This window comes from Amblyomma americanum, chromosome 2 (genome assembly GCF_052857255.1).
Source record: "Amblyomma americanum isolate KBUSLIRL-KWMA chromosome 2, ASM5285725v1, whole genome shotgun sequence".
NCBI lineage: Eukaryota > Metazoa > Arthropoda > Arachnida > Ixodida > Ixodidae > Amblyomma > Amblyomma americanum.
This window is the reverse complement of record NC_135498.1, coordinates 1,139,539-1,164,097: the sequence shown is the minus strand read 5'-3', so window position 1 is coordinate 1,164,097 and position 24,559 is coordinate 1,139,539. Positions and strand designations below refer to the sequence as shown.

The window sequence follows — 24,559 nt, the reverse complement described above, 5'->3', positions numbered from 1 at the left end:
GCCGATAACGCCGGCCGCGGTCTAAGCCGAGCGCCGACGTTCTCTAGCGAGGAAAGTTAGCACAGGCGTTTCGAACTAAGCGCCGCATTCAATACGACACGTCGCCAGCGGACGCACCGCCCACGCCCTACTCCCGGCGCTCCTCGTGCGCTCGGTTTCGGTCGCGTGCGGGAAAAAGCGTCGGATTTCTGGGCGCAGCAGGGCTCTAGAAATTGAGTTTTTTCTACGTTTCAAAAACTGATATGACATCGTCTTGGCCACTGCATCAAACTCCCAATTGGGACTAACCACCCAGTTACGATAATTAAAAGTTAATTAACGAGGTTTGTTAATTACCTGAATACCTAGATTGATTTTGGCATATTGTGTCCGCCAGGGCAGAGTGTGTGATCTTGCACCTAATTTTTTTGCTATATCGAACCCAATATTTTCAGGGATTTTTGAAAATGTGCGCTGAAACGCCCGGTATTTCCCTTACGCTCGGTAACTAAACAATGGCACAAATCGAGAGCTGCGCACTAGCAGCGTTCACACCTGCCCCCAAATTGTACCTGAGATGCGTTGCTTTTGCATCCTGATAAAACAAGCTTGCACGACTTTACTGTCCACCTGAACAACCTGGAGCATGCCATACAGTTTAAGAGGAAATCGATGGCGGCCTTCCCTTTTTGATGCGAAAGCAATGCATGGCTCATGGCACTGATGGTGCCCAGAAAAAGTGGTCTACGAATCCCCCAATGACGTACCATGGTCTCATATGACGTGAGCAGTAGCCCACAAGACAGTTAACAGTATACCATGGGCAATGAAGTTTACTCATTAGGTGATTTAGGCTTAAGGTCTTCATGATGAAGGCTTTCAGCCAAATCGTCTTTATGGTAAAGACCTTTAGGTTAAAACTCTCCACGGTAAAGGCCTTTGGGTGAAGGCCTTTATGGTAATTGCTTTTAGGCAAAGACTTTATGGTAAAGGCTTTTTTGGTGAAGGCCTTTAGGTCAAACGCTTCTAGGGTTAAGACCTTTAGGTCAAATGATGCTGTCGCATTCACCGCACGTAAAGTTAAGTGTCTACCGTAATTTTTGATGTGCTCGTCTCCCGACAGTCGTCAAGATTAAATTTCAAAGATTGCCGAAACCCCAGGCAAACCGGCGTTACCTTCACCTAAAGTCTGTGCACAGCAACGCTCTGTGGTGTGCTCGCTGCTCCGTCTCTTCCAGACGGGAAGTGGCGGAAGCTGGGCGGTGATTTTTCGCTGACTCTGTGCAGCGCCGTACTACGACAAACCCCGGGTGCCCAGAAAGAAGCGACTTCAATTCCAGGCATCAGTGAAACTCTGGCGCGTGTAGTGCGCCCCCATGACGTCCAGCTCGAATGCTGAGGAGTCAGAGCCAAGGACAAACTCGAGAGAAAAATTTCCAGGCCAGTCCATGTGCCGACTGCGTGACTGCGAGTCAGGGAACTATGAACAAAGATTACGCGATCCCCAGAGTGACGTCAGGAACCGGCGCGGAGATCAAAACGCACTTGCCGAGCACTCGATAACTGCCACAAACAATATGAACTGGGCAGCAGCACGTGCGATCGCAAAAGCAAGAGACAGAAACCACGGCTCTATCTTGAATCATTGATTATCCAAACGACAGCGCGCATACGCTTAATCGCAGGGAGCGAAATTTTTCTCAAATCTACGGAGGTTCGATGATGCGCCGCGTTTACAAAGCTTACTGCCTCGCTGTGAGCATTAGCCAGCTTGCCACACACGCGGCGCATTGAAACTGGCGCCGCTGCCCATGCATGGCAGCGGATGCGGAGTCCTCGGCGACCTAGCTCGCGGCCTTACCCTTCTGAGACGTCCTTGGAGAATGACACTCGTCGGGACGCTTCCAGCCTGGAGGAGTCAAAGGCGAACGTCAGCACTTGCTCGAAATATTCCTCGCGTTTCTTGAGACATGCACTACGCACACAGCACAAGCCGGAAGCTTAAAAGGCTAGCTTGATCATTTGCAGCACCGCTCTCTATTACGCCCACAGGCAACACAACCCAAAGGGACGACAGCGAAATAAAACGAGACTGCCGCATTGTTTGCCTCAAGGCACTCGTCAAGCTGTAAACTTCTGTTAGGCGAGAACAACGCTTTGGTCTGAAGGGAATTCCGTGAGGGCTCCACTGTGCCGCTCTACTTGAACAAACACGCAGCACTGTACCTACCGACGTTTCGATGGTTGTCCCGGCTTCCGCAGGATGGAGGGAACCGGCGGACCTCTGCGAAACGGGAACGGAAGACTTTCAAGTGAAAAAAGTATTCCTCGACAGCACACCTGTGGTAGAATCGACATTTGAGCTAGTCGGGATAGCATCATGGAAAAAATAAAGCGCACTGAGGGCAACGGACAAGGAAGACCAAACAACACAAGCGCTTACTCGCAACTGGGCGTTTATTAAAAAAAAAAGGATGTTCATCGCGAGGTGTTGGAGCTCGGACTGAAGCTTTGCCTAAAGCCAAACCTTCATAAGATGACTTCAACTGCAAGAGGCATTTCGAGGCAAGTTCTTGAGGAGGACCGTTCCAGGTACATAGTGGAATGTGTAGATGCGATGAAAAAATCTGGCGGTGGGATAAAGAGCAAACGTTGCTTGAAGCCTTTGGTAGATTTTCTGACATCCAGTGAGCAGCGGGTAGTTGTTTCCGACAAAGAGGGCTACTTCGTTGTGTTACGCGAGCACTTATTCAAGAAAAAGGCCGATAGTGCTATGGAAGCAAATCGTAGACCTGTTAAAGTCAAAGTTACAGAGGTAAATGAACACGCTTTGGAACTTTTGGCACGTTTAAACCTAGAGCATTTGCGCTCTGGTGTGAAAAAGGCTGAAGGCCTAAGGCTCGAAGTCTTCTTTTCGGCCAAAACTCATAAGGATGGCATACCATACCGTGCTATTGTCACTGAGCGGTCGACTTGGCAACATGTCGTTTCATGCTTACTGCTAAGGCACTTAAAAAGGTCGTACTTCAGCGGACGCATACCAGACGACGAATTCTTTGGCTGTTGCATAATCCGAAAGGAGCTTCTGCATTCAGTATTGATGTTAAGAATCTCTATGCTCGCTGCCACCTGATATTGATGAAATTTGTTTGTGAGTGCATTACTGAGGGGAACGACGAACAACGCTTTGTTAATGCTGGTCGTATTTCGGTTCCTTAGTTTTTAGAAGTGCTATCTTTTTATTTTGCTTACACCTTTGATGGCTGTAATGGGCGTTTGCTTCTTCAAAAGAGCGTATGTATCGGATCCAAAGCAGCTCCAGTCCTCAGTGATATCTTCCTATCTCGACTTGACTCCTGTGCTGAAAAAATCTGAGTGGTCTCTCAAAAAAGACCCGCCGCGGTGGCTCAGTGGTTAGGGCGCTCGACTACTGATCCGGAGTTCCCGGGTTCCAACCCGACCGCGGCGGATGCGTTTTTATGGAAGCAAAACGCTAAGGCGCCTGTGTGCTGTGCGATGTCAGTGCACGTTAAAGATCCCCAGGTGGTCGAAATTTTCCCCCTTTCTTCCTTTCGTCTTTCACTCCCTCTTTAATCCTTTCCCTTACGGCGCGGTTCAGGTGTCCAATGATATATGAGACAGATACTGCGCCATTCCCTTTCCTCAAAAACCAATTAATAATAATGAAAAATTCAAAAGATATTTTCAGGTATGTCAATGATTATCTGATGTTTGTTGATAGACCTGAATTTACAAGGCGGGCGGTGGATGTTAAGATTTTTGAAGAATATGGGTGTGGACTCCAGTTTACCTCTTAAACGCCCACAAATGATTGCTTGCAGTTTCTTGACATCAAAAAAGTTCACTAAGGTGGCAGACTGGGCATGTTGGTGATTCATAATGGAAATGTACACGCAAATACAGACAATGACACAAGAAAGAATGACATGGAACACACGAGCGCTGACTTGCAACAGGTTTATTTCGAAATTCGGACCAGTATTTATAGCAAAAACGCGCTCGTGTGTTCCATGTCATTCTTTCTTGTGTCCTTGTCTGTATTTGCGCTGTACATTTCCATTTTGACATCAAAGTTCGTTTCATGCAGGATCATGGGTGCTGGAGGTATTCTCCGGGTCAGTGAAACCTCTCTTGAATTTTAAGCCGAGTCATACAAAATTGTGAAGGGTGGCATTGCTGTCGCCTGCTTCCGATCTTTGCTCAAGTCGTGCCTTCACGCAATGAAAAATAGCTTCTGTGAGCAAGTGAATAGGGTAAGATTGACTGAGTTTCCAGAGGATGTGTTGTCTCTAGCCTCTAGCAAGGTGCTTAAAAATGTTAAAGATGTCAATAGGTCACTTCCTACGGGTTCAGAGGAGGAGAAGAAAAAGAAAAATGTTGCAGTTCTTCCATATGTTTATAGGTTTTCGCATCAACCAAAAAATGCGGGTAACAGTTATGGTGTTAATGTTGTCTTTCCTGCCCCCCAAAGAGTTAGCAGCATTTGTGTGAATGTTGCCGCGCGCTCCAGCAGCGGCTTGAGTGATAAAGGGAAGCGGTGCACCATGAACCACGGGAACCGCTGTGTCAGATGAGCAAAAGGAGTGGTGTAGAACATTCCCTTCTCTTTTGGCCGGACCTACACTGGTCAAACGGGGCGCTGCCTTAATGTTCGCCTGCACGAGCATTTTTTGTCCTTGAAAAAGCTGCCTTCATCCAATCTCTCTAAGCACTGTTCGAAATGCAGCGATTGCAAGCCTTTGCTTGATCAAAACCACAATCTTCTTTCGGCATTCAAATCAAGTAACTAGAGAGGTTTCAGAGGCCTATCACATGCGTAAGAATGAGCACACGTGTGTTGCTGACCTAATGGTGGTCCTGAATGAAAGAGTTTTCGCATCTTGACGCGCCTGCGTGAAGGCTTTTGTTTTGTTTGTGGTTTCTTTCTCTCTTTTTCTGCGTTTTTATGAATAAACGGCCAGTTGCGAGTAAGCGCTTGTGTTGTTTGGTCTTCCTTGTCCGTTGTCCTTAGTGCGCTTTATTATTTCCATGGAGCACACCTGTGCACAGAGCGACCACGAATTCATCCAGAAATTTGTAAAAAAATTCACACACACAACAGAGAGCAGGAGACGACGGACGGGCATCGGACAGGCGTCGTCTCTATTGTGTGTATGGATTCTTTTTTTTGCGCCAGGGTGTTTTCAAGTTTCCAGATGCTAAACCAACTAGCCCGGCAACATGCTTTACTGCAACGAATTCATCCAATCTCTGCGGTTCCTCTTTAGCTTTTTTTGTGTTCCTGGCGGCATTGAACAAAGCCTCAGAAACGACAAAACTGGACAGTTTTCAAGTTTTCTCTCTGTCCGCCACACACCAAATGCGCAACAAATCAGCGGCAGTTTTTTCATTGAACCGTTACCACCGCACTGTTCACTTAATAGACGACTGGTGGCGTTTAAACAACAAAAAATTGCGAACAGCTAATTTACAAGACCCACCTGTCTATTTCAGCTCACATGCAGACAATCATCGCGTGCTGCCGATTCAGCTGAGCAAATAACAGTAGCTCGATAGAGCCGTTTTTCAGAACGTGTGTTCTGATTTTTGAGCGATGACGTTGTCGATGTGCCGTCATCTCCTAGGATATTTCAGTCGCCTGTCCGCGTGCTATGCAGGAAAGCAGACGCACGGGCGATGTTCATAAACAGTCCGCAGACTTCTCAACCGTTCTCTGAAGCGAAAGCTCAAGCGCGTCAAGACGGGGGCGCGAAGTGCGGGGGTGCCCTTAATTTTGTTACGGGGACACCTCGTCACTGCTAATCCGGCCCCCTGACACACGCCGATTGCAAGCATGGCAGCAGCTTCACCGACGGGAGGTGCAACGGCGATATATCAGTCTGGACGTTCCAATCTTACTAGTTGCAGGTCTGAGTGTAGTGTCAAGTTACGGCATTCCAACGGGTCCAAAAACGCCAGCGTTAATCGTAACTCTGCAAAACTCGATATTCGACCGAGTGTCGCGCCACTTGCGGCCTTCAAGTGACCTGTCAAGCGCTGCCCTATGCACATTGTACATGGCGGAGAAAGAAGAGCTTCTTTAGGGCGCCACTGACCCTCCAGCGACACCATCCGATAACCTCCGGGCATCGGATTTTGGTTCGTGACTGGACGGCTGCTGCAGCACAATGTTCTACGAGGGCAGATCGGATCACGCAACCTCTTGGTACCACCAATGGATGTATTGCTCACATTCGATAGAACTCCATGGTTTCCGCATCCGGTATGGGCTCCCTGTCCTCGTCCCTGAAAGGAAAAGAGCGGAGTACGATTAACACACAACACTGAAATTAAAGGCTCTGTGTTGCTAGACGCCTGTTCAAAGGTTGGAGCTTAATAATGAATTCATTAAACGCCGAAACAGATGGCATGTGAAAAGCGCAAACCATGCCCGAAGCCTCCACGGTAAAGTGGCGAAACACGAAAGCGTCACATTTCAGCGCCCGTTAAAAACGAACCCTTTACCCCTCGAGGGTTGATGAAACGGAGAATCAGGCGGGTGAGTGCGAAAAACACTGTCGCGGCTGGCCCACAAGACTTCCCACTCTCGACCCTCACAATTTGTGAGAAACAGTACAAGGCGGGACGTGCACTGACGCAGTGCAGTCCTTGCAAGGTTGCAGTCGCTCATTTCCGAGGGACGTACCCGCGGCTGCTCATCACGCTCGCGAAATGCGAAGACGGTATAAGCACCCTGCTGCGGGCGGTCAGTACGAGACCGGAGCCCCGTTGTGTAACCCAGGGAGTGCCACAGAATGCCTTAGTCTCGCCGACTGGTGCTTAGGAAAGTGACCGCGAGTGGAGGCCGGCCAGTGTCCAGTTTACGCCCGAACCAGTACGAAAAAGATTCTGGCACTCACAGCTCCATCGTCTGCTGTGGCGTTAGGAAGAGCGGCTCCGTCGAAGCTCCGTTCAGCGCAGCCCGGGCGGGGTCCGGCCGGCGGCCATTTGCGACGGGCCGCGCAGCGTGAGAGGCGCCATCTTCGGCGGGCTGCGACGAGGAAGACGTTTATTCTCGTGCGTGCGAGATCGCCGATACCCCGTGTCGCCTATCCTCCCGTCTGTATCTATGTTTCGTCGACTCGCATTATTAAGCGCGCAAGACACAGCAATTTTTACATCGGCGGATTATACTCCTGGAGCAGGAAAGTTTGTCAATCTCGGCAGCTTCAAGTACCTCTGACAATGTTACGCTCACGTATCCCTCCTATAAATTTCTATCTATACACAGGTCTGGTTTGGCGCTATCTCCCCTCTGTGTATTTTGCCGTGAGCCTGAATCTATCAATCATTTTGGGCTCCATTGTCACCGTTTTACCTCTTCGAGACGGTTGCTGGAGGAGCCCTTGCAGCATCTTGGCCTTAGTTTGAGCAGCCCGCTCTTGCTGTCATTTGACGCCACTATACTTGGGGTCAGCCGCAGCTCTGTTTGTACCACTGTTCAAAATTTCTCGCTAGAATCTCATCGACTGCCTTGCTAAGCTTTACAATATTTTGTTTTCTGTGCATTATTACCCTTTTACTAAATTAATTATTCCTTTTTATCTCTCTTTTCTTTTTTTTTGCATCCAAACTCTTATCCCTTTTCAGCCCATGCCTTTTTTGAGGTAGAATCAACCGGTGTTGCTTTTTCTGCGTGCTTTTCTTTTGCCTTTACTGAGCACAGGTGAATAGCAACCTCTGCCTCCCGATTCTTGGCTGTTCCCCCAGTGTGGGTATGTGTCATCTAATTAAAGGCAAACAACAGCAAGAAGAGGCGTATTCTGTTGGTTTCATCGAAGAACACAACTGTATTCGTCTGCAAATCCCAGAATACTGAGGCCGGTATCCACCACCTGTTACAGGTTTGCCCGCCGCTGAAGCCGATGTGTATCCGGCGCCTGGGGGCAGCGGGTCGCTCACCGACCACTCCTTCGTCATATATCGCTTGGACGCAGAGACCACACCATCTCTTGCTCCTCGACTTCATTTCACCAGACAACCGCTTTTCATTACACTAACTACCCTTTTTCTTCAGCTACATTTACATACCTTCTTTATTCCCTGAGTCAATATCGCTTGGAAAGAAACCTATTTGCCACGCTCCCCACTACCAAACGACGGAAGTAAGGATTCAGGCTGCTGAGGGATACCAGCGGTTTTTCTGTGCGCAAGAAAATTTTTACCTCCTTTAACAAAATTCGACGAAAGCTGATGAAACTTCGTATGCACAGAAAATTGACGCCGTACAAAATTTCTCAAGGGAATTATGCTAGCTTTATCGTTAACTTTTATTTTCTAACACCTGTATCTTAGCTCCCTCCAGTTCCAACCGCGCTCCTTTTTTTATTTTTGAACCATGTCTGTTGGCTCATGGCACAATAAGGAAATGGTTATGTGAAGGAATGTCGGCATCGCTTATCTACACAAAAAAAGGTGGCCTATGTCAGCCCAATTTTCGTTGTGCCCACTAGGCTAGGCACAAGCACACGTTTTCTTTTTATTTTCTGGCTTATGATTGCTGATAACCTTTTCTTGCGCTTTGCCAACATAGACGTGTTCGAGAAGCGAATTTCATTTTCATTTTATTTCATTTAATGATGCCGTCAGCTCTTGCAGGCTACTATATGATTAGAAAAACTCGAGAATAGATTAAGCGCATTCATAAATCCATACAGAGAAAATTTCAGCAAACGGAACAATTCAACACAAAATAACCAAAAAACCAAACCAAAATAAACCAACAAGAAGACACAACCTAAAGTTTAACCCACAACTTGTACTATTCGTCAGGTGTGCTATGGTATACAAAGCTTTTAAGAAAGGCTCAACGGGAATAATTTTTCAGGGCAGTCATGCAGCGGCTTCCCCTCTTTAATAACTCGGGGGAAAAAGCTAGACCTAAAACACTCATTTTGAGAAAGTGGCACAGGAATGTTCATGCTATGAAGATGTCTTGATGATTCATTGGGATGGACTGCAAAATATTGCGACATATTAATCGTAAAGTGACCTTGGATAAATAGGAAAATAAACTTTCCTCCTTTCTACCTTTGTTCTGCATTCGAGAGTTCCAAGGAAAGCTAATTTGCATAACTCAGCCGATGAATAGATGCGGCGATAATTATTGCACATAAAACAAGGAGCAAGACTTCTGTCAATTTTGTTTTGTTAGATGAAGTGTAGAGATTCCACACGATTTCTCATATTCAATGAATCGTCTCACCAGAGTCCTATAGACCGTTTACAGCGCGCAGTTCTTCCGTTTGAGACCAGATGGCGCCACAGACGCGCTCGGAACACGGCGCCATTACGGACCTCGTAAGTCGCCGGAGTGTACGCCTCGATGCAGTAATGGAAATATCGCGGGTGGCTGCCGAAGTGTTCTTTCTGCGAAGATGGGGAAAGGCAGAGGAAATACGTGCTTTATTGTGGATTGCAAGAATTGCGACAGAGAGTTAAAGGTGCAGGATGCGATCGTTTGCGAGCCTCACGGAACCGAACTGCACAAGGAAGTACTGCCCCTGTTCGCGCCCGTTTGCCATGCATCATTTCCGAACGGGCGAACGCGACAAACACGTCCGCCAGTGCTAGATGGCCAATATAGAAAGAAAGGTTACGATCTTGGAAAATCTGCGAGGGTAAGTGCGCAACATTGCTTCATGATCAAAGTGTTCCGCCACCGAAACCGTCACTTCGTGCTTTCAGTTGCTGTGCAGTTGCGCCTACGTGTGTAGTGAGGCCCCATTGCTCGTAAGTTAAGGTGTTCGGCAATTGTAGTAACAGCAGCGCCGGAGGCCAGATCAGGTACGGAAAAGAAGGACGACTTATGCTCCTACATGCCGCTACTGTAGATCGTGCGCTGCACAGCTGTACGAACGGACAACGCTTACCGTTCGTGTATTGTATGCCGTCTTGGTGCTACTCTTGAACTTCGCTCCAAGTAGAGCGCTTTTCGTGGACCAGATTCGGAATACAGCATTTGCGTTACGGCTGCTGGGCTGGATGATTGCCACTTCCTCGCGGTCCATGCGAGACAGCCACTAAAAGTTACCCCGCAGGCCAGCGCTCAGAGAGAAGCTGATTACTTACCACCAACGAGACCTCGAGCATTTTCATGTCCGCATATCGAGAGTGGAGCGTACCGCAATTTCATTTGTGAGACTGACATAATTATGAACTTCGTGTAGTGTGAATGCGTTGCTGTGCGCGTTATAACAATTATATCGCAGAATCCTTCGAAACGATTGCGTGCCAGATTGTGAAGGCTGCTTGATGAATGGTACTGCTATACATGGTAGTTAACATTTGTGTGTCTATTTATTTTTGTCACCTTTGTGTGCTTAACAAACCAATAGAAAATATTTTCGGTTTCCTAAGCACCGTTAACAGGTTGCAAACAAATGCGTACGATGTGCATGCGAGCGTTTTAGAGCGGTGTCTGCGTGCATGTACAGAATACTACAACGACCTGCGCTGCCGCAGAAGCATTAAACCTTGCCGTTTAAGATAATAACAATAAAAAAACATTCAGCAAAGCCTTCTGCGGACGCAAAGACAAGTATCAGAAATCCATCCATTGGCTGGCTATGAAACCGGACACCGTTTTCAAGGCCACAAGAGATCAAATTAGAGTTCTCACGTGCCCCTCGAATCTTTGGGCAAACCATACTGTCTCCTTCCCACTATTTTACAACCGTATCAGCCGAAACACAGCCTGTTGGAACCGAACCATCAGACGCGGCAGCCGTCGCGACGAGGCGCGCTCGGAGCAGTCAGGAGGCGTGCAATGGCGGCGTGCTCACGTGACCAAAGATGGCAGCCCCCATGATACGGCGCTGTAAAGCGTCTATAAGTGAGACTTTTTGCATCAAGAGTTGCTCTCCGGATGTTACGGCTTCATCCCCAAATTATCCTGTGCGCCTTGGAGCACACATCAGCTATGAGGTCGGAAGTGAATACCAAGCCAAGATACATGTGCTGTTGGCCCCTATTAACTTGACTACCAGAAAGGACTATTTCATGACATTTTGTTTTCTGGCAACAAACGCAATTGCAGGCTTGTCCAGACCTAGCACCATTCGCCGCTTGGCGCACCAGTCTTGTATTTCTTATAGATTAGTGCTTAGTTCCTGTTGGTTACTTTGGAACATAGTTGTTTAGTACCCGACGCAATCATCCGCGAAAAATCTGACAGGGAACTATAGTGTATGCTGCCCGATCATTTATTGACACCACCTAAGTGGCACACAATGTCGGGCCCCGGTGGGTCCCACAGGGGCCAGTGGGGCTCCGGAAACCCCTGAAATACCAACATTGGCCCCCAGTGGCGAATATGTGGATAAGCCCCAATTGTGTTCATCCCTCCAAGTTCCACGGGGGTCCCTCATCGCCACTAAAAGGGTAACTTGAGCCCGCATTAAACCATGAAGCTTACATTAGACCCCCCTCGGCTAGCCTAAACACAGATGTGGGCTCCATGTTGAGAGAACCGGGGCAAGCCCAAATGGAGTTACCCACATAAAGCATCTGTATGTCCCAAATCAGTCGTGGTGGGTCTGCAAAATGGGCTCTATGCAAAAATAATCTGGACAAGTCCAATTACGACAGCCCATAAAAAATCACCGTCGGATTGTGTCTAAGTGGGGCTTGTATTCCTGCAAGCTCCACTCGCTGGTTGACTCAAACTTAAAGGGGCTGTGAAGGAGGCTCTAATAAAGATGCGACATGCCTGGGATATTGAAGCATGCTGCTTCACGAATAGTGTCCAGCAAAGATTTTTAAAATGCTCTTTGTAGAAGCTGAGTTATCTGTAGTTAAAATTTGAATTTCAGCGTCTTCGCGCCTTTCCCTCTCCTCTCGTCACTTTTTGCACGATGGAAGGCAGGCGCTCCGCCGACCCCCCTCTGGGAGCGGAGCTTCCCGACCCGCCGGAAATAAGCGGCTTATTGGCCGCGGCCACGGTAGCTGCCTGATGTCTGAAACAATTTAGCCAATGGCCACCTCTCATCATGTTGACGTGAAAAAAAAACCAGCGAGAAAAGACGCAAGACCAGAGGAAGACGCACATAGACTGTCGCCGGCGACAGTCTATGTGCGTCTTCCTGTGGTCTTGCGTCTTTTTTCGCTGGTTTTTTTTTGCCGGCGACAGTCTATGTGCGTCTTCCTCTGGTCTTGCGTCTTTTCTCGCTGGTTTTTTTTTCACGTCAACATGTACCAACTCGCCCAACAATTCACGCTTCTCATCATGTCTACGCAGATGCGGGGGACGGAGGAGGGTGCGAGCATGAAAAAGTCGCCGGGAAGGGCTCGCCAACTTTGACGCGTGATTGCGGGTCGTCTGCTGCGTGTCAAAGAGTATTATTTGGCTCCGGTTTTCCTGGCAACACAGTGCAGTGATTAAGTGAGTTAATGTGCTCTCCTTAGAAGGCGTTTCAGAGCCCCTTTAAATGTCGGGTTGATGCAGAAAAATGCTCAAGTGCCAAGTCCCAATGGAGCTCCCCGCCCTAATCCATATTTGAACCTGAATCAGGCTTAGTGTGGCAGAAAATATTGCATTTATTATTATTCTATAATAAATAAATCAATAAATTTATTTATAAACAAATAAATAAATATAAATTTCCACATTTAGACCCCATCGGTACATTGGCAGGTAGTTTGGGCTCACACAACACGACTGGGATCTCTATGCAGAAAAATCGTCGCCAACCCCAAATGGGGCTGCCCAAAGAAAACTGCAGTTCACCTAATTCGTTCTTAGCGGGGCTGCAAAGCTTGCATTCCAACATTTAGCCCGCATCGGTCCCGCGAAGTCGTCGACACCTACCGCAGGACAAAGGCCTCTCCGAGATCTCCCAGAGTACTGGGGTTGTGCTTTTCGAAGTGTTCCACTGACGTCAGTGTAAGAAAATGTCTGCAGCTGTAATCTGACTCCATTCATCATCACCATCCTGACCACGCCCGCTACAGGACAAAGGCCTCTCCCAGATCTCTCAGAGTACTGGATTCGTGCTTTTCGAAGTGTTCCACTGATATCGATGTAAGAAAATGTCTGCAGCTGTATTCTGACTCCATTCATTATCATCAGCCTGACTACGACCACTGCAGGACCAAAAAGGCCTTTCCCAGTTCTCCCAGAGTACTGGGTTTGTGCTTTTTGGTGTGTTCCACTGACGTCAATGTAAGAAAATGTCTGCAGCCGTAATCTGACTCCATTCATCATCATAAGCCTGACTACGACCACTGAATGACAAAGGCCTCTCCCAGATCTCCCAGAGTACTGGGTTTGCGCTTTTCGATATGTTCCACTGGTATCAATGTAAGAAAATGTCTGAAGCTGTAACCTGACTCCATTCATCATCATCAGCCTGACTACGACCACTGCAGGAGAAAGGCCTCTCCCAGTTCTCCCAGAGTACGGGGTTTGTGCTTTCCGATGTGTTCCACTGACGTCAATGCAAGAAAATGTCTGCAGCCGTAATCTGACTCCATTCATCATCATAAGCCTGACTACAACCACTTCAGGACAAAGGCCTCTACCAGATCTCTCCAATTAACCCTGTTGTGGGCCAGCTGCGGCTACACTGCCCTTGCAAAATTTTTAATCTCATCCACACATCTAAATTTTTGCCTTTCCCTGCTATGCTTGCCTTCGCTTGGAATCCACTCCGTTACCCTTAAGGGCCAGCGGTTATCTTGCCTTCGTATTACATGTCTTGCCCAAGCCCATTTCTTACTCTTGATTTCGACTACGGGTCCTTAACTCGTGTTTGATCGCTCATCATTCTCATTGTTTCTTCATTTTTCCATAGCTCGCTGCGCTGTAATTCAGTTGAACCCTTTTCTTTATCCTCCACGTTTCAGCCAGATGGGTGAGTACTGGGAAGATACAGCTGTCATATACTTTTCTCATGAGGGATATTGGTAAACTGCCATTCAAGGTGTGAGAGGATCCGGCATATGCGTACACTCCATTCTTATTCTAGTTATTTCCCTCTCATGATCCGGATCAGCGGTCACTACCTGCCCTAGGCAGACGTATTCCCTTACCACTTCCAGCACCTTGCGATCAATAGTAAACTGCTGTTCCCTTCCGAGACTGTTGAACCTTACTTCGGTTTTCTGCATATTAATATGTAGACCCAACGTTCTGCACTGCCTGTCTAACTAATTTATAAGTCTCTGCATTTCATCTCCTGACTAACTTAGCAAGCTGATTTCAACAGCAAATCGCAGATTATTAAGCTACTCTACATTAACTCTTATCCCCAACTATTCCCAATCCAGGCCTCGAATTGTTGTTGTTGTTGTTGTTAGCCTATCAAAAGGTGGCACATATCCACACTGGGGGATCGGCCAAGAATCGGGTGACTATTCACCTGAACGCAGTTAATAAAAAGGAAATGCACGTGGGAGCGCAACACCGGTGAATTCTTCGTCATGAACAGAAAAGGGATGAGAGTTTTGATTTCAAAATTATAAGAATAATAATAAAGAGAGGAAATAAATAATAATGATTGTCAAAATGTAATAATTGATAGAAAAGAAAAGTTTGGAAAACATAGCAAGGCAGTCGGTGAGATTCTATCAGGAAATTTAGAACAGCGGTACAAACAGATCTGTGGCTGAACCCAAATGTGGTGGCGCCAAATGATAGCAAGAGCGGGCTGCTCAAACCAAGGCCAAGATGCTGCAAGGGTTCCTCCAGAACCTTTTTCTCAGAGAGTTGAATCGGCGACAATACAGCCAAAAATGTTCTATAGATTCAGGATCACGGCAAAATGCACAAAGGGGAGAGAGCGCCAAACCCGACTTGTGTAAATAGAAATTCAGAGGGGGGATGCGGCAGCGCAGCCTCGTCAGTGATACTTCGAGCTGCCGAGAGCAACAAATTTTCCTGTTCCAATAATATCTAAGGTGCTCATAATCCGCCGATGTTAAATGTGTTCTGTCTTGCGTGCTTAAAAACGCACGTCGCCGAAATCTAGATGCTGTAATATAGGCTGTAGCCGGGATGATTGGCAACACGGGGCCGCTGAGGGAAACCTTTGCGAGATTGTCAGCCATCTCATTTACTGTCACAGTGCTGTGACCGGGAACCCATACTAAATGAACAAGGCTCAAATGCGGAGGAAGTAGGGATAAAAAAGTTGTTAAAATGGAACACAAAGATAAAGAATCAGTAATTACTGCAACTGCTGTAATAGAGGGCTCTATAGCTTGCGTAGAGCAAGTACTACTGCTAGAAACTCTGCTTGAAAAATAGAGGTGAAATCTGGAAGATGCAGTGAAAAGGACCAGTCTAAATGCTAGCAAAATATTCCCACACCTGCTTTTTCATTGCATTGCGATGCGTCAGTGGCTATTGCTATATCTGTAGGTATGGTCCTCAGATGATCTTCTAGAAGACCATTTAGAATACTCGGCGGCAAAAATTTTGCATTTTTGGGGAATATGTCGCCGAAAACAATGTGGATAGCGGGCCCATTGCGAAGTGCACGAAGGATATCATATATGTTTGCATCTAAAGGCTGAAGTAATCTTTGCACAAACACTACCTGAGGGGAATTGAAACGAGACCAGGGGACACCAAAACAGGAGGTCGGCTGACAACAGAAAATGCTTTGGGAACGGTGGAAATGGGATTCATAGATCCTGAGGTAAGTTTGCACAGTTAAAAATTGAAGTCATGATAAGAGAGGCGGAATGCGGGCTGCAAGGTACAGCACATTGATAGCCACAAATTTTGGAAGGCCGAGGCACATGCGAAGTGCTTCCCTCTCTAAAAGGACGACAGGACGAAGTTTATATGTAGCCCAGCCTGAAAACAACACTGATCCAAATTCTAAAATTGGCCTGACATACACAGTGTAGATCATTAATAGCGCATCTCTGCGCATGCCGCACCGGTGATGACATAATCTCCGTAACATGCCCACGGCACGAGCCCCTTTCGCCGCGACATGGTCAATGTGAGGTCGCCAGGTGAGTTTGTTGTCATAAATGACCCCTAGGTATTTTAGGGATTGAACCTGCGGTATTATTTTCAACTGACAAGTGAGAGAGACCACTACAGGAGTGTATAGAGGGGATAACAAGGGTGGCGCACTTTCCAACATTTAACTTCAGGTGTAATGCGCTCAACCAGTGCTCAAGTGTATTCAAATATGACTGCAACATACCATACAGGGAATGTATATCCGGCGCAGCCGCAAAAAAACGCAATGTCGTCCGCATAGACGTAAGTGCGTACATGGCGGTGGAGAAAAATTGAGCTCAACAGAATATTAAAGAGCACAAGAGAAAGAACAGCTCCTTGCGGTACACCTCGCGTTTGTCTGTACCTCTCTGAATGAACACCATTATGGACGCAAAAGAATTCCCTGTTATAAAGAAACGCAGATACCCATGCAACTATATAACCTGGGAATTGAAGAGACTGTAGCCTATGTATCAGGATGGAGTGTTCTACACTGTCGTAAGCTTTGGCGACGTCTAACGTAACCAAAGCCGCGACCAGGCGTCGACGACGAGCAAGGAGAATTCTGCTCTCAAGATCAGCATGTACATTCCATATCGAACACCGTGGCCGGAAACCGAGTTGGCACGGGCTGAGTATAGTTTTGCGGTCCACGAAGGCTGACACCCGAATTAGTAACACCCTTTCTATCAACTTTACCACGTTTGACGTTAAAGAAATTGGCCTAATATTATCCAATTCATAGCCTCCACCCTGATTTTTAAGTAAAGGGATCACCTTGGACAGCTTCCACTCAGAAGGTATTCAAGCGTGTTTGAGAGAGTAGTTTATTAGGTGCAATAAGGAGTTGGGAGGCTCTTCAAAGAGAATCTTGAGCATCTTTGTAGTAACACCATCAGGACCAGGAGCAGCAGCTGGCAATCTCTGGACAACTTGTGAAAGCTCTGATAGATTTACTTGTGAGGCATTATCATTTGGCACGACTGGTGCAAACAACATTGGGCGCAAAGGTAGTAAAGACGAGAACCGCTTTTGCAGGCCTGTGGCAATTAATTCAACCGCCTGAATAACTTCTTCAGGTGACATAATTAATGACTGAAAATTATGAGAGGACATGAGCTGTTTCCTAGACCGTAGAAAACCGAATAGTGCACGTCGGTTGCCCGCCTTTGAACGATAATCGAAGTGTTCTGAGTCACATTTTTCCTTCGCGCGAGAAACTGTGCGTTTAAAAGTGGCTGCAATAAATTTATAATCACTCCAGTTATTCGGGCATTGGTTATGAAGAAGCTTTTTCCATGCTGCCTTCCTCCGACTGTAATCTCTTGTACAGTCCGCATTCCACCAGTTAGAAGAATTCCATTTTGTTGGCCTCACCAGGAACTCCGACTTTTTACGGCTTTCCTCTATAGCCAGACATATGCTTGCTGACTGGTGGACCTCGGCGATGTTAGACACTGAAGCAAGGGCAGAGCGCAACGCCGTCTGAAATCTGTCATAATTTACATGTGACCGCAACTGAGAAGACGCCGGAGTAACACGACATATGATGTCAAAATGAATAGGTATAGGGTCACTTAAGGTGCCGCTATCAACAGTCGACCAAATCGTTACGCCAATTCCAGGACTAATGAATGTGAGATCTAAAACAGATTGAGTGTGTGAGCGAAGATAAGTGGCCGATCCTGAATTTAAACACATCAGGTTGTGATCAGAAACCCAGTCCCAAAGGCACTTGCCGCATGTATTAGTCCTGAAACCCCACGACACATGGTGAGAATTGAAGTCCCCAGCCACGAGAACTGGGTTTTTACAGTTAGCGACTAACAAGTCCAGAGGTCTAACATCCTGGACTCCATTGGGGAAATAACAATTTGCTATTGAAAATGGAGAGCACCCAGGAAGTACAAAGTCTAGTGCCAAAATCTCACAGTCGGGAGACATTTGTTGAAAAGATGCCATAGCCCTGTGGCAAAATTTTGAAGAGACTAAAGTTAGTAAACCCCCTCCTCTTGACTGGCGGTCTAGGCGAAATGAACGGTAATTTTTATGTGAAAATGTTTGTCGGTTGAAAGCCACGTTTCTTGCAGAATTATGACATCCGGATTAAGCTGGGTAGAAATGCAGTGTAAATCTGTGGAAGCGGGAAGAATAGAGCGACAGTTCCACTGCAGAACTCGCAACGACGCTATGGTTGCGAAAGCCTAGCAGCAGCAACTGCCTGCTCCAAAATGGTATCCTTGGGTTTAGTGCCAAGCTGCTGCTTCTGTTATTTGGACTGGGTGCCCAGAGAAGACAACGAATGAGACATGGGGGACCCGCTGCGCTTAAGAAGCCGCGCATCAGGCTCCACCATCTCGGAATCATAGATTATACCAACATCCCTCGAAGTACCCGTGGTAGGTACCCTTGCTTATTGCAATTTTATTGCTGCCTTTATGGAGCTACGCTAGCTGTTCACCCACTACAAATATTGTTACGTGACGGTAAGGCGATGAAAACAGGTTGGCAATGGAATGATTTTATGGCGGTGGGCCCAGCACGAGCGCCACTGCCCACTTTGTCGTTTTCGAGTTCCTACCCGGGGCCACCGAGCGATCGTCGCGATCGCGCGAACGAGAAGAATGGCAGTGACGATGAAAAGCAAGACGTGAAGATGGGCGTGACAGGAGGGATGAACACAGAAGAGAAGAAGGTGCAGGGCTTGCCGTCACGATGAAAGAGATGACCAGATTGACGATCGGATGAGCGTTGGTCCAGGAAGCTTTCGGGCCATAGATCATCTTGAGCCGACGGCCGAAGCCCGTGAACGCACCGAACGGCATGGCAGGGCGCTGTGTTCGAGCATGTTGGCGGCTTCTCGGGTCGGCGGGGTCATTGGTTCTAGTTGCGGCGGCGTCGTCATGTCGGCGTGTCTTCTGGTCGGGGTGAACGGCGAGGTCGGTTCTGGTCTGGGGCACAGCGAGGGGGTGCGGACAGGAGCACACGACCGACGACCACGGCAGACGCAGGACGCCGAAGCTCCGGAACCTGGACGGCGATGATTACCCCGCAATACCGGGCTCGCATCGCTGAGCGCGTGGTTGCATTTGAGAACCAAATCTCCCACTTGGATCGTAGGACACCTTTTGGCTCTGCCTGGTCTCGCGCGCTTGCGGCTGGCCTCCTTCACTGCGTTCGCTAGGCTTCCACGCCGCGCGTAGTCGGCAGTTGCTTTTCCGGTAGTATTCAGGTATGTTTTCTGTGATAAGTTTTTATCGCTTCTTTGGTGTGTGTGTGTGCGCGCGTGTGCGTGCCTGTGCGTGCGCGTGCGTGGGCGCGTTTCATGCGTTTTTCATTGTTTTTTTCTTTGGTTTTTCTGCGAATACTGAGCTCTGGAATGACATTCAGTCAAGTTGCGAGTCAGCGCCCACCCTGCGCAACTCATTTCCCTTGCTTCGCTGTGGAACGATGATGATGATACCGTAATGTGATTACCGAGGGCCTGGAGTGGGAAGCTCCACCTCAAAACTGGCGGCTTTGAGAGCAGCTGTCGCCTTTAATAACGCGTTAGCAAGCCGCCGCGGTGGCTCAGTGGTTACGGCGCTCGGCTGCTGACCCGAGGGACGCGGGTTCGATACAGGCCGCGGCGGTCGCATTTCGAAATTTAGAACCCCATGTGCTGTGCGATGGTTAAAGAAGCCCAGGTGGTCGAAATTTCCGGAGCACTTCACTACGGCGTCCCTCATAGCCCGAATCACTTTGGGGACGTCAAATCCCAATAAACCAAGCCAAACCAATTAATGTGCTAGCATTAGAAACCGCATAGCGCAAAGACTGTCCGAAGCCTCGGGAAGAGGAAGCGTACTGGAGATCAGGAGAGAAGAAAGGGAGAGATGGGAAACCCTGATAGCCATTCGGAGTGGTGAGGATTGTGGACTGGACCATGCCAGCCCCCCCCCCCCCCTGGTGAGTGGGGAACACTAATACTAACGCATACTCCGCCGGATCAATCGCCCTGACAGACTTATTTGAGGTCACTGAACAGGCAGCCTCAGCACCAGACGATTTCCTCTTGATCGTTTCTCTGGAACACGGCCACTCTTTGCGGGATGCTTGACAGCCCTCAGCTGTACGCAGAACCTTCTGAGATGGCGCCCATGAAACTGAGGCAGCCAAGCGGACAGAGCGCCGAAAATAACGGATGCTGAAGCGGCCCTCACTACCGTGAAACACCGGATCCCGTCCGACCCGCCGCGGTGGGTTAAGGCGTTCGTGCACTGAGCCGGAGTACACGCAGGTTGGAACCCGATCGCAGCGGCCGCATTTCAATGGAGGCGAAACGCAAAAGGCGCCCGTGCGCTGTGCGATGTCAGTGCACGTTAAATATCCCCATGTGATCGAAATGATTAACCGGAGCCCTCCACTACGGCACCTCTTACGTGCTTTCTTCTTTCAGTCCCTCCTTTACCCCTTCCCTTATGGCGCGCTTCGGGTGTCCGCCGCGGTATGTGGAACAGTTCCTTTCCTCAAAAAACAATTTTCGTTTCATTCACTGGTTGCAGTATCTCCGTTCAAGACAACACTGCTGAAAGAAGGTGCAGGGGAGCAACTGAGAGCTCGGCCGTTTCTGCACCGCACTCAGGCCTTTAGATGGTCGGAACCATTAGGTGTCCGTCATCATGCGGAGCTTCGTGGCTAGCTTCCACCCACGTGGCGATCCTCCTCCTCCTCATAACGAGTGATCCTGGCTCACACAGCTGTCTGCTGTGTCACCACCCTGGCCACACCGAAGGCACAATCTGCCTGGTCCAAGGGTACACGTTCAACGCTCGAGGGATTTTGCCAGTTAACACTCCTCCATACTTCAATGCGCGCGAGACTTGACGAGCAGCCGTTTCCATCCCCTGCGGCATTGTGCCTCATGCAGCCAGAGCAACTCTGGTCTGCCATCCACTTCAACATTTATGACGCCTTCACACGCCCGGACGTCACTGATGTTATTCTGCCCTGTGCACACAATATCTCGAAAGTGCATCCCGGACCACGCTGCGGTCGGCCACTGCGGTCAGTGAGCAGAAACACCTGCAAGCCCAACCACCGATGCGATGTTTGTTTGTTGCTGACGACGACGCTGCTCGGGAACAACGCACCATTTTAAGCGGGACGTCAAATTCAAAATGGCGAATACCAACGATGTCGAAACGGCCACGAGTTGAGCGATGACGTCCTAATATATCTCAGGGATATAATAGTGCAACTCAATCAGAAGACGGACATCGAATGTGAGCCCAATTAAACGTGCCCACCTAGAACGGCCTCTTTTCCGGCCAAGCGTTGCACTGGATCTGGGGGCTGCGTAAAAAGATAATATCGTGGTAGTTCGTGCTTCAAGTGATTGACGACTGATTGGTGTGCGATAGGCGATGACGAGTTAATGAAATCATTGTAACTGATGAATTAAAGAAACGATAAAATGGAAAAGTTGAAAAAGGGCGTTCAAAGGAGTCAAAATGCTGAGAATGAAAAGCCAATGCTTGATGATGCTGCTATTCGAAATCAAGAAGAAATGGGCCTGGGCAGGGCATGTAATGCGAAGGCAAGATAACCGCTGATCCTTATAAGGGTGACGGAGTGGTGGTGGTGGTGGAAACATCTATTGCCAAATACAGAGCAAGGGCAAACCCCCTAACAAGGCACGAGGCAACCCTTAGGGGGCTGCCCTTACAGGGCAAAGGACAGCCCTTGGAGGGCTATCCGCTTCAGGGCATCGGTAATTATCCGGCGCTAGTCAGCAGCAGCGTAGCTGGCCAGAAGAGTCTCCCAGTATGACTCCGCCGTGGATGGGGATGGAGGGTGTGGGAAGGTAGGACATGTGAAGAGGACATGAAGGAAGTCTCCCGGTTTCCCGCAGAGCTTACAAGAAGAAAAGAATTGGTCGGGTAGCGGGCATGAAGGAGAATAGGGTAGGGACCAGTTCGGGCCTGTAGTCGGCGCCAGTGGAAGGCCTGGGTTAAGGTTAGGAAGGGAGCCGGCGGTGCGTAAACGCGCCGGTTATCTCAATAAATCAATCAATGTTGCATGGGATTGTTAATAACTTAACAAACATTCATTTTGAGACCTACATGGCATACAACACTTCACGACCAACGCGCAATAAACACAATTTGACAATCATGGTGCCACGGTGCCGAACGAAAGCGTATCAGTTTTCTTTTTTTCCAAGAACGATATTGGAATGGAACGGGCTTCCATGTGACGTGGTCCGTTTGACAGACCAGAAGTCTTTTTTATCTGCTGTCATATCGTCATTTTAAGCGCAGTGTATTCGTTCATGCTCTTTTGTTTGCTTTCTTTTGTATTTTAGGTAACCGAGTGCATTTAACTTTGCTCTTTGTGTTTCTATAAAACCCTGTGTGTTAGCTTTTGCTTCTTTATCCGCATTTTTACTTGCTTTGTTTTGTCGCGATGTACGATGTATCCTTGTACCGCTCCTGCCTTGGCCACCAAATGGAGGCTGGCAGTATTGAATAAATAAATAAAATAAATAACATCATGACGATGTTGGGTGCGCCGACAAAAAGCCATTGGGAAGGCTTGACGAGGCCGACGCACCCAACAAGGGCATTGCAGTGGTACACAACATGTTAGCACTTCGAGGGATAAAAAAAAGGAAATGAAAAGTAACATATTTGGCATTAGCTGTACATCAATTCGGACTACTTATTTAGTTGATGTGGGAGAGTGTAGCTCAACATTTGATAACCATAATTTGTTCGCATCCTAGGCACATACCATTTGGGTGTCGCACGTGTAGTGTACTTTGGCTCATTGCATTGTAATCTTGACAGATTTAGCATATTGCAATTATTGTGATTAATACCGGTTTTATACCGTTGTAGAAGTAAAACATCGTACAGCTGTGGCAAACGGATTATTCGAAGTTCATTGAAAAACGGTTCGGTGTGTTCTAGTCGAGGAGCATTCATAATATTTCGAACAGCTTTTTTTTTTTGAAGAAGATACAAGCGGTTAATATTTGTAAAAGAAGTGGTACCCCACACCAAAAAACAATATTTTATAACAGAGGAAAAAAGTGCACTATACAACATTTTCCTGATACTCTTCGGCATGAAATATCGCAGTCGACACAAAATACCGACAACCTTTGACAGCTTGTTCATCACCATGTCAACGTGATCATTCCAACTCAAATGCTCATTAAAAATAACACCTAAACTTTTGACCGCAGGGACAGTTTCGATGAGCGACTTACCGATCCTCAAACAGAGTGGTGGCATATTTGTCAACTTGTTACGAGGCCGGAAAAGCACGGCCTTCGTTTTTGCAGTGTTTATGTTTAACAAATTATTTTGAGACCATTCTTTGAGTGACTGTAAACATTTTGTGGCTTGTTTCTCAAGATCTGGCAGCTGTGCAGCTCTAAAGAATAAAGTGGTGTCATCAGCGTAAATCACAAAGGTTGGAAGATTACTAATACAGACGATGTCATTAACATAAAGAAGAAACAGCAATGGTCCCAAGATGCTACCTTGCGGGACACCAGAAACGATGTGTCTAATATCAGATAAATCATTGTTTATCTCGGTAGTAGGTAAGAATATCTTTGAACGTAAGCAGATGCTCCTGAGACGGTGGAGGAGGTCCACCTCCAGCCCGGAAAGTGAGACCTCGGGCGAGGGAGTGGACCTCCTCGTTACCCGGGAGGCCTGCGTGTGCGGGGGTCGAGATAAGGGTTACGGTGTGGGTGGGGTGCCAGAAGCGTAGAAGCCGAGCCGCGGTGCGGGATATAAGGCCTTTGGCGAAATTGGATAGGGCGGATTTTGACTCGGAGATAATTTTGGTGGCAGAGGTGGAGGCAAGAGCGAGTGCAATGGCCGCTTCGTCTGTAATTTCCTAGGGGTCTGTGGTGACGGATCCTGGTGCGATCAGTCGGGCCTAGTATTAGCGATGGCGAGAACCACGCGGGAGCCCGACGAGTACGCTACAGCGTTCACGTAGGCTACCTCAAAACTGTTGCCGTAGAGCTTCTGCAGGGCTTTGGCGTGGGCTGTCCTGCGTTCTCCGTCGTGTACGGGGTGCGTGTTCTTAGGGATTGGAAGGATGAGGAGATGGGAGCGTAGGTCTGGAGGTAGGGGAACCCCCTCGGTAGGATGGGTGATCGGGGTGATGCCTAGCTGACAGAGTAGAGTGCGGCCTGCCGCGGTACTCGACAGGAGAATCAGCTGTGCTGTTAGGGTGGCTTCTGCCAGCTCCTCAAACATGTTGTGGGTACCGAGGTTGAGGAGCCGGGCAGTAGAGGTGCTGGAGGGCAGGCGGAGGGCAACCGTCGTGCAGCTCCTGAGGAGCGCGTTGATGCAGTCCTGCTCGTTCTCCTTTAGGGGGAGGTAGGGGAATGAGTACGCCGTACGGCTCATGATGTAGGCTTAAGTGAGGCGGAGAGTGTTCCGCTCTCGCAGACCCGCGCGCGCCGGTTCGCCACGCGCCGAATGAGACGGGTGGCCTGCTGGGCTTTGGTCTGGAGAGTTTGGATGGCGTTGCCATGCGCGCCGTGGGAGT

General features: G+C 48.2%; 1 protein-coding gene across 8 annotated transcripts in view; it reads right to left on the bottom strand.

The window, feature by feature from the left end:
- The window catches only part of LOC144120418 (dnaJ homolog subfamily C member 28), an 87,121-nt gene that overhangs the window by 16,822 nt on the left and 45,740 nt on the right, over positions 1-24,559 (bottom strand). For 6 of the 8 annotated variants that reach the window (XR_013312440.1, XM_077652773.1, XM_077652772.1 and 3 more), the window contains exons 6-9: positions 6,900-7,030; positions 6,232-6,285; positions 2,210-2,263; positions 1,841-1,888 (exon numbers count right to left, since the gene is read on the bottom strand). Coding sequence is in view for 7 of the 8 variants with exons in the window: in XM_077652773.1 (XP_077508899.1) it covers positions 1,841-1,888; positions 2,210-2,263; positions 6,232-6,285; positions 6,900-7,030 (287 nt within the window). In the remaining variant the exon portion in view is untranslated. The remainder of the gene's footprint in view (positions 1-1,840; positions 1,889-2,209; positions 2,264-6,231; positions 6,286-6,899; positions 7,031-24,559) is intronic. The other 2 variants (XM_077652774.1, XM_077652777.1) reach the window with 1 other exon arrangement.